This window comes from Gymnoscopelus braueri (genome assembly GCF_963280865.1).
Source record: "Gymnoscopelus braueri genome assembly, chromosome: 4".
NCBI classification, from domain to species: Eukaryota; Metazoa; Chordata; class Actinopteri; order Myctophiformes; family Myctophidae; genus Gymnoscopelus; species Gymnoscopelus braueri.
The window spans coordinates 40286079-40299804 of record NC_137605.1 but is presented as its reverse complement, the minus strand read 5'-3'; the positions used below and the strand labels follow the sequence as shown (position 1 = coordinate 40299804).

Below are 13726 nucleotides of genomic sequence, written 5' to 3'. Positions count from 1 at the left end.
ATGAAACATATTCCTTTCTCATTGAATAGTGCACTCTGGAATTATATGTAGTGTGTCTCTTACAAACTGAAACTAGCCTGTTATATAATCAAGTGACACTCTTTTGAACCGCGGCACCTTTGACAACAGGAGAGATTCAAGGATGAACCGGTTCTGTTTTTTTTTCCTGCGTAATTTTGAACCGTAATGTTTAGTGTTTCCACTGAAAATGAATAGGTTCACACACACACACACACACACACACACACACACACACACACACACACACACACACACACACACACACACACACACACACACACTCTGCTTTGTCTGCTTTGTTTACATTTGTTTATGTGCGCACGCACGCACGCACGCGCACGCGCACGCACACACACACACACACACACACACACACACACACACACACACACACACACACACACACACACACACGTCACACACACACACACACACACACACACACACACACACACACACACACACACACACACACACACACACACACACACACACACACACACTCTGTTTCACCTCTTTAGCTTTCTCCAGCTCGTTGTGCAGTGCCTGCTTGGTGACCTCCACCTCTATGAGCTGCTGTCTCAGCTTCTCGTTCTCCTCCTCTGTCTTTGTCCTCTTCTCCTCCACGCTCTCCAGCTCGTGATGCAGACGCACCGACACGTCCTTCGCCACCTGGCACAGGATGCAGGACAGAGACGCATCACATTACTATTCTGTTGTCTGTATAATCTACAGCAACAAACCTTTTCAATTCAAGGACCCCCATAACTCTAAAGGCGGTTACACACCGGCGAATATGCGAATATACGCAAAATTCGGACTCGAATTCGGACTTGAACAAAACGTATTATTCGCATGAAAAAAATCGCCCCGGTGTGTAAGGACCTTAAGAGTTCTAGGGGCAATGGTTCTAAAACGTTTTAATTTCATTGCTATGAGAGTGTACAAATGGGACCAAATGAACCCTTAAAAGGGTCCATTTAGTTCCATTTGTAAGGGTCCACTTGGAACCCCCTCAATGAACCCTGAGGGTCCTTGGACCCCACATTGATCTACAGGCATGAGGAAGGTTTATATTATTTACATAGCACTTTTCATACACAAAGGCAATTCAAAGTGCTTTACGAGAAGACACAATTTGTATTTAAAGGCATTGAAAGAGCATTAAAAGAGAAATAAAGCACAGAACAAATAAAAAGAGAGAAATAAAAAGCAAACTATATAAAATATGAATGGATTGTCGTATTGTCTAAGTCAAGAGATTTGTAATATTAATCACATCCCAGTGGACACACACAACAACATTCAATGTATAGCCTGAGACAGGAATAGAATAGAATAGAATAGAACAGAAATGTGGACCCAACAGAGGGGACTATATATTATTATTATTATTATTATTCATATTCATATTATTATGTTGAACGCACCTTGAGGTCTTGTTCCAGGCTCCTGACCATCTCTCCGTCATACTCTCCAGTCTCTGCAAACCTCATTCTCTTCCTCTCGGCCTTCCTCAGTCGGTACTGGAGGATCCGGCAGTTCTTGTTGGCTCTCTCCAGCTCTCTACGCATGTCCTGAAGCTGGCAGGCGTCCTCCTCGTAGAACGTGTCCCTCATCTCGTCCATCTCAGCTCGCATCTCCTCGATTTCAGTCTAAAGCCGATTGGATCATACATAATCAGTGGTGGAAAGTAACTAAGTACATTTACTCAAGTACTGTACTTAAGTAGCCTACAATTTTTAGGTATTTTTACTTTACTGGAGTATTTCATTTATTTTTTACTTTTACTTCCACCCAACTATATCTCAGATGCAAATATTGTACTTTTACTCCACTATATGAAAACTTTAGTTACTAGTTACTTTGTAGAGTTTGTTTATTATTACAAAACACTAACCACTTCAGCCATAATATATTTCGGCCATTTGAAAATAGCAGATCTACAAGCTCACAATGCCTTGCGATGCATTATGAGCTTTTATGAGCTTAGATTGGCTATTTTCAAAAGATGTTTTATGCATTTTGAACTTGTGAAATGGGACATTCTGCACAATGAGTACTTTTACTTTTGGTAGCCTACTTTAAGCATATTTTGATACCGATACTTTTGTACTTTTATTCAAGTATATTTTCAATTCTGGACTTTTACAGAGTATTTCTACATAGCAGTATTGATACTTTTACTTAAGTAAAATATTTGAGTATAGGCTACTTTTTCCACCACTGTAAATAATTCGTCTCAATTTCCCCAGGTGATTGGTTATACACAATAACACGTCATTCGTGCATAAAATACATACATTTATTTAGACAAATAATGCTTTACAATTAGGCCTATATTATATAGGCCTCTGTAAAACAGCAGCATCATGCTAATCTGCAGCCACAACAGGTGCTATACCATGGCATGCGCAGAAATATAGCCTGACACCGGAGAAACCATGTTTATGTTACCTTTAGGTCCTCGTTTTCATCTTCTAATTTCTCGATGTCCTCCTGCAGCGTGTCGTCTGGCTGCAGGGACATGGGTGCTGCTGCCGGCTCGGGGACGACCACAGGCTCGGGAGAAAGCTCCGGCTCGGACGCCGGTGGGGACACCGATGCTTTCGTCTGCATTTTGCTCCCTTTCTTCCCCAAGCTCTTGTTCAGATGAAACTGGATCAGTTCAGACTGCAAGCATCCTTCCTTCCAGAACCCGGGGCCGCAGCCCACGGTGCTCTTGGAGCTTTTCTTGGTGCTCGGTGTTGTTCCCGTGGAGGCCTCGGCTCCTCTCGGGTTTTTGCTCTTCAGTTTGGGGGATTTGGAGGAGCAAGGCTGGTCGGAGACAACGCGATCCCCCCTTGAGGAGGAGGAGGAGGAGGCCGATGGTGATGAGACGTCCTCGGACGGATGAGCGGCCGCCGCCGCCGCCGCCGCCCTGATCAGCGTCGGGCTTTCAGCACCACTCTGCTGGACAGCGACAGCAGCCGCGCCTTTCCCAGCCCCAGCCTGCCGCTCCCTGCCTGTAGCCGTGGATACGGGAGAATGACCTCGGCTGCTTCTTCCTCCTCCTCCTCCTCCTCCTTGTTTTGACGAGCTGGTGGTCTTCGACGGGCCGCCGGTCTTTTGTGGAGCTTTGGATCCGCCGTCTTTGCTGCCGGCCGGTGATGAAGCCCGTTGTTGCTGCTGCTGCTTTCGGCTACTATTGTCTGGCTGTCGCGGCGCGTCGCCGGCAGCGCCGCTAGCGGATGATGGGTTCATCATGGTGTCATAGACGATGATGGCTCATCTCATCCATTATAACGTGTATCCTTTACAGCTGAAATAAAAATGTATGGTTGGAAAAAAGTCTGTTGTTTTGATACAAACCAAACAAATGACAGTAAACACATAGAGTAAACTGCTTAATTGGTTTATAGGCTAAATTACACACACCAACAGGCGCACAAAGAATGTCGGATAAAGGATTTTACTCTTATTGTCTGTGGACATCCATAGCAGACTATGCGTTTTGCGCGTTGTAATTATGTGTGCCATTGTAGGCTGTTTGACGTGAGATCACATCAGCAGGAGCTGAGATCATTTTGATCTCATTTGCATGTTGTGCACTGTTGAAGGGCACAGCTGGCGAGAGCGCAAAGAAAGGGCAGTGTCACTGTGACTGTAAATCAATGAACCATCAACCGACATCACTGGTTCAGTTGTAAACGATACAGTGAATTCTGAGAGTCCAAACCGAACCAATTGTCTCGACTAACCCCCGGGTCCAGAAGAAACTGAACTATATTTGGGGAAATCCTTTCAGACATCATCACCCTTTTCCTCATATCCAACATGTAGGATGATACATTATTTCATTGGGTGTAAAACAGGAGTAAAAAGCAACTCGAAGATATAGGCTATATTCTTCAATAGCCTAAAAGGTAATATGAAACTTATAGGCCTATAGGCTTTTTCTTTCTCGGTTTTGTTTCAAAAGAATCAGATTGTTTCCATAGCCTACATTAGCCTAACTAAGTGTCGATTAAATTACACCATGTTTAATTGATCCTAATAAGAAAAAGCTCAATAGAGGCTGATTTATTTCTGAGTGTTTCTACTAACAGACCAATAAGAGCAGCAACAGTAGATTCAGTCTACAGGCCCAACAATGTGATAGATATAGGCTACTGTATAAGCTGAATGGTGGATGGACCACTTATCAAGCATTTGTCCTTTATAAAGAGTAGCCTATAGCCTGCAATTGTCACATTCACCCAAGAGGGGCATGCGGTTGAAAAGAACGGTTTAACAAAGAAAAACATTGATTATAAGCATCATATATGATTAGAATGTGTTACCTTGTGGAGCTGTATATGGTCGGATCCAAAGGGCAGAGATGATGAAGGGAAGCAGAAGGATGCTGAGGCTGCTCCGAGCGCATCCCGACCACCAACCAACCTGCTTCAATATTCATGCCATTACGTCATGGCGGGAGGGACGGAGGACGCGTGCAAAAGACTGAAGCCTCGCCTGATTTATACTTCGTTTGTACACCGGTGTGTTGCGTGCCTTAAAATAGCAAAGTGGGGTCCGGGGACGCTCAGGGGTCCTAGAGGGGGTTCTAGGGGATCCCCAGCTAAATTAGTTAATTACAGCATAAAAATCTGTTTAACCCCTATGGTTTAACCATTTGAAAACAGCCAGTATACAAGCTCACAAGCTTGTGGATCAGCTATTTTCAAAAGATCTTGAAAATATGTGAAACATTTGGAATATTTTTTAAACACAAATCCTGTATGAAAATATTCTCAGATGGGAGTCTGTGGCCAAATATATGAATTTGGGGGGTCCTTGACATGAATAAGTTTGAGAACCACAGTAGTAGTATATATCTGTTGTTTTTGCCAAGCAACAGGCTAGTGACTATACATGCAGAAAGAGTAAGTAAACAATTATTTGTGTCTCTCATGCAGAATAGCCACATTCATTCCTCTTTTCCCTCTTTATCTTTCTCATATGAATACACAGGTGCACACACACAAACTGCTGTTAACCTTCAAATTAACCTTTAATTCACAATTCAGTCAAGCTCATAATTGAATGGAATTATAGGCCTACATCTAGGCCTGTTTCCTCATAAATATTAAGCAGATATTGTATGGGTCAGAAGGCATATTAAAATGTACAATTCAGGTATTTAGCAGACACTCTTATCCAGAGCGAAGAGTGAGATCAGAGTATGCAGAGCATGAACCCTACTCACAAACAAGGTACAGTAAATAACCACATAATATGTGACTCTATATTATTGAGAACAAACAGAACAATGTAGGACCTCCGAAAAAAATAGGATTCCAGGTATTAGCATGATAGCATCAAACATTTGTCTAAACAACACTGTCAAAAAATATTCTTAGCACTTGTGGTCAAGAAAAAAGAACAACCCTAAATATTAAACAACAAAAACATGTGAACAACATGGAGACAAGGAGAGAGGAGTGCTATAGGGGCGAGGGGGGGAGTGAGAGTCTGAAGAGGTGAGTCTTCAGACTCCACCTCACCCCCATCACTCTCTCTTTGGAAAATTGGGAGTGAATGTACACAGTTCTGCCTGCAAGAGGGAATGTATTCCATTGTTTGGGAACCAGGAGGTAGACGTGCAGAGCTAGGATGTGCGGAGCATTGGCCAAGTGTTTTAAGGAAGCCTTCATGTGTTAGCTAACAAGATCTGCATCTGGCTCTCTGACAACAAACTTTCATTACACCTGGGTAAAACTGAATCCATCCTCTTTGGGTCCAGTCCTAACCTTAGCAAGGCAGAGAGTTTCACGATCAAAGTGGGTGATGATGTCATCAAAAGAAAGGATGAAATTACCTACCTGGGCTCCATCTTGGAGGCAAACCTCTCTGGTAACAAAAACGCAGAAAAAGTGATCAAAAATGTCAACCAAACAACACGCTATTTGTGGAGGATTGATCGCCTAGTCAGTAAGAATACTCTGAAGATTCTTGCAGGGGCCCTCATTCAAGGTCATTATGATTATGCATGCACTTCATGGTATCACAACACCTCCAAGGCCTTAAAAACAAGGCTCCAAACATCCCAAAACAAACTTGTAAGGCTACTTCTTGGCCTCAATCACAGAACCCATCTAACCCCTACTCATTTGCTAGGATTGGATGGCTTAGGGTTGAGGACAGAGTACAGCAACTTGCTATGGGCCTGGTCTTCAAGATACACCACAACATTGGGATCCCCCCCCTGTATTTGTCAAAATACTTCCAAAATGTTAATGCAGTCCATGATCATAACACCAGAGGCAGCTCCACAAATCATGTTCAACCCAGATTTGGCTCAACTAAGGTAATGAACTCGTTCTCATGCTATTCATCAAAAATGTGGAATGCCCTACCAAAAGGAGTAAAGGAGTGTAAAACCCTACTCACTTTCAAAACTGCCCTAAAGATACACCTTCAGGAGGCTGCAATTCGAAAATGGCCCCTGTCTAAGTCTTAACCTACCCCCCCCTACCCCCCCCCCCTCCTTCATTTTCCTCTTTTGTATATATATATATTTTTTTTTCTCTCGTCATGCCAGTAACCTGAAAGCTGATTGTATGACATTCTGTATAGTAGTGTGTATATCTGCCTGCCTCTTATATTTCATCATGATTTGTGTGCATGGGGTTCTCATCTTAAACAAGCTTAGTGCTTAATGAGAGTTTCCAGTTTAGTAGACCTTGTATTGTGAATTTGTACTTCCATGTACTGTTATGTACTGTCATGTACTATTCTCATGTCTTTCTAAATAAACTACATCAATCAATCAATCAAAGCTGATCTAAAGTGAGCAGAGAGGATTGTGGGATTGGATCATGTCCTGAATGGTGGTGCACCATGGTTGCCTTTTAGTCCATGTCCATCACCATTATTTTGTGCTGGGTGTTGGTAGCAACCGATAGTCAATGAAGGGAACGCAAAAAGGGGGAAATGTTGAAGAATTTGTGAGGTTGACGACCAGGCAGGCTGCAGCATTCTGGATCATTTGGAGTGGCTTCATTACGCATGCTGGGAGGCCAATAAGGAGGGAGTTGCAAAAGTCAAGCCTGGAGATGACTGAGGCCTGCAGGAGCTGGGCAGACTCCTTCGGATGTTGCAAAGTGTAAACCTATAGGATTGAGTCATCGCTGCAATGCATATACTGTAGGAAATAGTCGACAAAACAGTATCTATTACTGGATGTAACGCAAACGATATCATTGCTTATTTCACAGGCTATCATGTAACAAAGACATACAGGCTTTAGGTTGTTTTAATTTAGTGAGTTTGAGCACTTGTCCATTTGTCCAACAAGTGTAACTGATTGCACATCCATACTCATGCTCATTCAGATTTTAGACAGAAAAACAAAGCTGTAGCCTATTGAAAAACGTTCACATTGTTTGCATGAGACAATGCATCTCAGGTAAACTATGTGTATTCATATGGCTACAGGTTTGAGATCATTTGACCTGTCCTAAAAGTGTCTGTTTTGTTCAGATGTTTTACTTTAGGTTTCAAAACTAATCCAGTTGTTTCATAATCAGACTTACTCTCTCTCTCTCTCCCTCTCTCTCTCTCTCTCTCTCTCTCTCTCTCTCTCTCTCTCTCTCTCTCTCTCTCTCTCTTTCTCTCTCTCTCTCTCTCTCTAACTCTTAAAGCTATGATGCTTGTTGCAAAACCCCTGTAAGGAAATATCTTGGTTGGGGAAACAGTTTAGAATTATTGCTGTCAGGATATGAATCAGAAATTCCATTTGTAATCAGCACTGCCAAAGGTTCAGCTCGCATAAGTGTTGTCAGGGTGTAGAGAGTTACGGAAGATTTTATTTAGAGCCAAGCTCACTAGTATTTTTTGGAAGAACGATGTTGTCGAAGATCAGCAGTTTTGTTTGAAATTGAATGCCTAATTTGTGCTCCATTGTACAATGGTGTCGCACGCTGAGAAGAGCTGCTCTATAAGCTCACAATAAGCATTGTGAGCTTGTAAATCGGCTATTTTTAGCACGCAAAACCGTCAAACGACAAAGTATAAACCAGGCCTAACACCATACCTCCATGCCTAACAGGCTCCTCATAAATTGCAGGCATCTTCACCTCAGCTGAAATATAGTTCTGATGGGTCTGACTCAACTCGCCTGTCATTTTGAGCTTTTAGTTATTGGCGCTTCTCCACTGGCTTACCTACAAGGATAAATTACCATCCCTATAATGTGAAACCAAGTAGGCCTACACTCATAACAAAGTTTGTGGCAGTGGAGAGACTCAAAGCTACTTTTTGGCATCTATACAGTAGCTTTTGTTAAGGATTTATTATAGAAATAGTTTTAAGCGTAGCCTTAACTATTCCCTGTGCCTCAGTCATAAATGCTTGCATTAGCTGGTAGGCTACATGATCTCATCTTGGTCCAGTTAGGGATGAGACTGTTCTGCTTTGTAATCACAATGTAATTACCAGACAAGATGTCGCGGGGGCAGTCTGCTGGCTCTGCACAGGAGTTGACGTCCCATTTCTCCAAGGATGACAGATGTTTAGGGTCCACCCCACCCCCACCCCTACCACACACACACACACACACACACACACACACACACACACACACACACACACACACACACACACACACACACACACACACACACACACACACACACACACACACACACACACACACACACACACACACACACACACACACACACACACACACACACACACACACACACACACCACACCATTCCCCAAGCCCCTTGTGCTTCCATCATGTGACCTTTCACTCATTTGGGAGCCTGTAATGTCTGTGCTGCCTTGAAAAAAAGGGCATAAGACTTTTGGGTTCGTCTCCACCTTGTACACATAAATCACCAACTTAATCGTCTTCTCAGGAAGGAACCTTTCACCAGGGGATGAACAGAAAATTCACACAATGACTCTCAATGAAATTATTTCTAAAGATTGGCTGCTTTATTTGGCAGATAACAGAATCAAAGCCAAGCAGTAAAAGAAAAAAGGCTTTGTGTACATTTAACCACTAACAGTAGCTGCTGTGAAGCTCCGGTCAGCGAGGGAGAAGACAAGAGAGCCTGAGGAGATGGAGGCCCTGATGAGCTCACCGCTAAAAATAAAATCCCTATACAAGCAGACACCCAAGTCCACCCCCCCATCCATCCATCCATCCATCCATCTATCTATCTATCTAACACCCTCCCATCAAGTCATCACAGTGACATCATGTCAAGGCATCAGCTTCCCATGTGGCATGCTTGCAATTTATAAAGAATTAAAAAAATAATTACAAAATCATTCTTTTTTAACCTGGGTCAGGATGAATGAGAGGCACGACTTTTTTTTTGACTAAACTGCATGGAGCTAATGATAGTGTAAGACAACATTGAGTTAAACTGGACAAAAGCCTAAGCATATCTGTGAACTATTGTTCTATGCATGAGCTATTGTGTCCAATTGTGGTTTTCCATTCTCTTTGGCTTCTTTTTCATATCCAACATTGTCTAAAGTGGTTTATGACTCAGGTACAAGGCCAAACCACTGACAAGGTACAGTAAAATGTAAAAAATGCTAAGTGTCTGTGGGAAAACCAGTTACCTTTTCCTATTTCTTGAGTAGTTGGATTATTGAGGTTGAGACTATGTGTGGGACACTGACCACATTCAATCTCAGATGTATATGGCTCTATACAGCCTGTGAATCATCGGCAGTAGTCTTGTAGATCATTTGTTATCAGACTACATTAGCAGATAGAAACAGAAACAGGAAGCAGTGGAGAAAGTGTTGAAATTATTGTGAGGTTATTAGCCTATACCCTCTGAGGAGTGGGCCGCTGCTAAAATTGCAGCTTGGTTACTGAGTTGAGAGTTGTTATTGCTTATGGCTCAAGAATAACACAGACATCATTCATATTATACTGTAATACCCTTCTCTGCTATTTGAGACCTCCCACTCATAAACTCTGCAGGGAAATAGCACACACACACACACACACACACACACACACACACACACACACACACACACACACACACACACACACACACACACACACACACTCATTGATAGTATGCCTGCTTAATAGTTTATCATGTCAGTGACTGCACTCAGCCCACGTGAACCCCAGCTGATCCAGGGAAAAGGAGGGGTTAGGGGTGGGTTTAGGGCAGAATAAAACCTCCCCATTTCTCAATGCGAAGACAGCAGCTGTGTACAGTTACCATGGAAACCTTTGTCTAAATGTGTCAGACTGCGGGATGGGAGGAGGGGAGGATTAGGTATTCATCAATTCCATTTAGAAATAGGTTGAAAGAAATTTGCCTTTGATACAATAGTTATTATTTTTGAGGTATTGAACAAATAAACAGTAATGGCATTGTATTCTATATTGCTGACAACTTTGACATTTATTCATGAACATTATGGTTAAAATAGACGGATTCAACAAAAGACAAAAGATTCAAATGTATTGATTATATTGTGAACCTTTTCTCACACTTGGAGCAAAATATCACAACCGATTTTAATAAATTGCTCCAAATAGAAATAGCCTTGATGTTAAAATAGGGAAAAGGCTGCATATGATGCTGCATATATAGCGGACTAGCTCTGCCTGTATCCCAGAAGTCTAATATCTCCATTGGCCCGGGGGAATTCTGAGCAGAGGATCTCCCCAAACTGGGACTTTACAGTAATAACTTAAATGAGATCGAAAGCGCACTTTGTCTGGCATTTAGCGTGCAAGGTTGTCCATAGGGTGCACTGGTCTAACTCTACGTTGGGCATGCATTTAGGCTAGGTACTGTTAGTGTGGTTAAGTTTAGGCATGGGTTTTGTGTACTGTGGTCAAGTTTAGGGTAAGGATCTGGGGAGGACCTTCATTAGTAGACCAGCAGTCTGAATACTTAATTGCTTAATTTCAGCGTGACAGTGGCTCACTCTAGTGTTTCTTCAGAGAATAGCAACACAGTTGCCATCACTGAGGCGCTACAACATACACCACATGCTGCACATCCTTGATGTCCATTGAGTACAAATGGTGAGACCTTCAAAGAGATTTATTCATTCAAATGACACATCATAATCTCATCTGATTTAGAGTGCATACAGAACCATGTTCTTATTAAATTACTGTAAACCGTAGACTGTGACCAGAGGATAAATTAATTAACAAAAAGCAGATATTTATACAGGCATTGATTTTAATTCAGTTTAAAGAGAGTTAAAAGTTATGATAAAAAAAATCAGATTTGGAAACATAAATGTCCAAGCACAGTGAATTGGGAATGCTCCCAAATGTGCAAAAATACTAACATCACAACTCATTATGTACAACACAAATATAAAAGAAAACAAATACACAGACAACATGTTTTTACTTAGATGAAAATGTATATATTTACATAAATCAATGGAAAAAAAAGCATTGAATCGTTTTAGTGGATTAACAATATAAAGCAGTTTTGTTGACAAAAAGCAGAACACTGTTTCCTACTATGTACACTGCAGGCGGAGCAAAGTTATTCTTTATAGTGATTATAACATTTTAAAAAATCACCATAGAAATTCCCCAGCTATTTTTTAAGATATATTATATCACCTATTTGTTAAATCCAAATGTCCCCCTGTTCAATTTACAAACAAGGACCGTTCAGGACACAGATTAAGTCTTGAGCACAATAAATATTGGAAGATATTTCCTTAAAATGTAAGCAGTATTGAAGTAGACTTAATCTGCAGTGTGTCTGAAAAATTGCAGACTACTGTCGTTCTGGATTCTGAGTTATTTTTTATTCATAAAACCTCTCTGCACACTCACACAGTTCTACTTTGTTCACACACACAAGATATTTCACCAGCCGGTACGATGTTATTGACAAAGGCAGACAGCACACAGAAACACGGGTAAACATCGGCTAACATCTCTGACAAAACTCTGCCACTTTCTTGGTCAAAACTGGAATCAATGTGATAAATTACATCATTTTAAATGTGCCTTCCATCTGGATAAATTGTTATCTTTGATACATAGAGACACACGGGGACTACAAATTTCACGCCCACTTTTGAGACAGCGCCGCTACTCGAGGTCCGTTAGAACGATGAACTGCATCACTGTCTTTACGAGTGCCGAGCGCCGACCAGTGGCGTACGCACTGTAGAGGCAGGAGAGGCGGTCGCCTGCCCAACTAAGATCTCGCCTCCCCTAAAAAAATAAAAATAACCCGAAAATGTGTCATTGCGTGCTTAATGTCCTCAAAGTCACGCATCCAACAAGCTTTGAACTGAGCAGATTGGACCTTTTGTTCCAGAGATAATGACCAAAACCTATTGAAAACGGCCACTTTCGCCAGTTTTCTGGGTATTGAAAACCTCAAGGGATGCGTCCGTGACGTACAGTATATACCATGCGATATAGATCTCCGATGCTAGCGGTTTTGACATACTGATGGAGTATATTATAGTATATTGTGGGTAGTATATCGAGATGAAAGATATGGGACATTAAAAAGGACAAATTAAACAAATGGGACAGATTATTAGAACACAAAAAAAAACGCTACAGCCTCAGTAGTTAACCAGTGAAATGACGGTATTTTACAATGCCTCTCATAGAGATTGCATTGAGAGCTGCAGTTCATCGTTGAAACGGACCCCGAGTGTCAAAAGTGGGCGTGGATTTGTAGGCCTTCCGCTTCCGGCCGTGTGTCTCTATACAATTACAGAAATGTCAAACCAGTGAAATAGACAGATATACAGTAGCTATACAGTGAGAGTAAAATCTGAAGTTGAACCCTATAGCCAAAGCTCATGATTATCCACTGTTAAACCTTCAATGAAAAGACACAGAGATTTTTTTTTGCATATTATGATATTTTTTTGGCATGTTTCCAAATGTAAGTGACAACTGAAAACTGACATTGTGTTTCTATGTAAGGATCAAAAGTGTGTGATAACACTTCTCTAGGGCTGAGAAAATAACCTCATCATGTGGGGGACATGTAAACTCTCTTTTCCTCTCTCTCTCTCTCTCTCTCTCTATCTATCACTCACTCACTCACTTTCTCTCTCTTGTTCTTCCCATCTCCCTGCCTCACTCTCTCTTAATATTAATAACAGCATGAACTATTATGCTGATGCAGGGTCTCCAAAAGAAAGCATGATACATCATTAACAGTTACATATCTGTAAACCTATTAAGAAATAAAAAGAAACTATCGCAAACATAAACTAACTGACTGACTGACTGACTGACTGTGTGTGTACTATGTACGTACGTATGTATATGGATGTGTGTGTGTGTGTGTGTGTGTGTGTGTGTGTGTGTGTGTGTGTGTGTGTGTGTGTGTGTGTGTGTGTGTGTGTGTGTGTGTGTGTGTGTGTGTGTGTGTGTGTGTGTATTCATATGTCTCTGCTACTAGATGTTGTGTATTCCTATCTCAGTAGTGATCACCAACAGAAGTGACACCAATACCTCCAACGCTTTAGGACCACTCAGCACGACCCAGTCTGTTCCTGCTCTACCTCAGGTTTACATGCGGAACGCAGCAGAGAAACTCTAAAGCATTTGGAAGTCAATGATGCTTTTTGACCCAGATCTCTTGGCACCGCAGTACAGAGAATGGATACTAAAGACGCCTCCTGAACCAGAAACTGATGTATTTTTGCGTTGCTTGTGATTATGGCTACCTCAACC

The 13726-nt window shown here is 41.8% G+C and overlaps 1 protein-coding gene across 1 annotated transcript in view; it reads right to left on the bottom strand.

Moving 5' to 3' along the window:
* The window catches only part of LOC308083597 (uncharacterized protein), a 31013-nt gene extending 29349 nt beyond the window's left edge, over nt 1-1664 (bottom strand). The window contains exons 1-2 of the mRNA XM_080425912.1: nt 1452-1664; nt 535-693 (exon numbers count right to left, since the gene is read on the bottom strand). Coding sequence (XP_080282038.1) covers nt 535-693; nt 1452-1661 — 369 coding nt within the window. The 5' untranslated portion in view covers nt 1662-1664. The remainder of the gene's footprint in view (nt 1-534; nt 694-1451) is intronic.
* Between the last annotated feature and the right edge of the window lie 12062 nt (nt 1665-13726).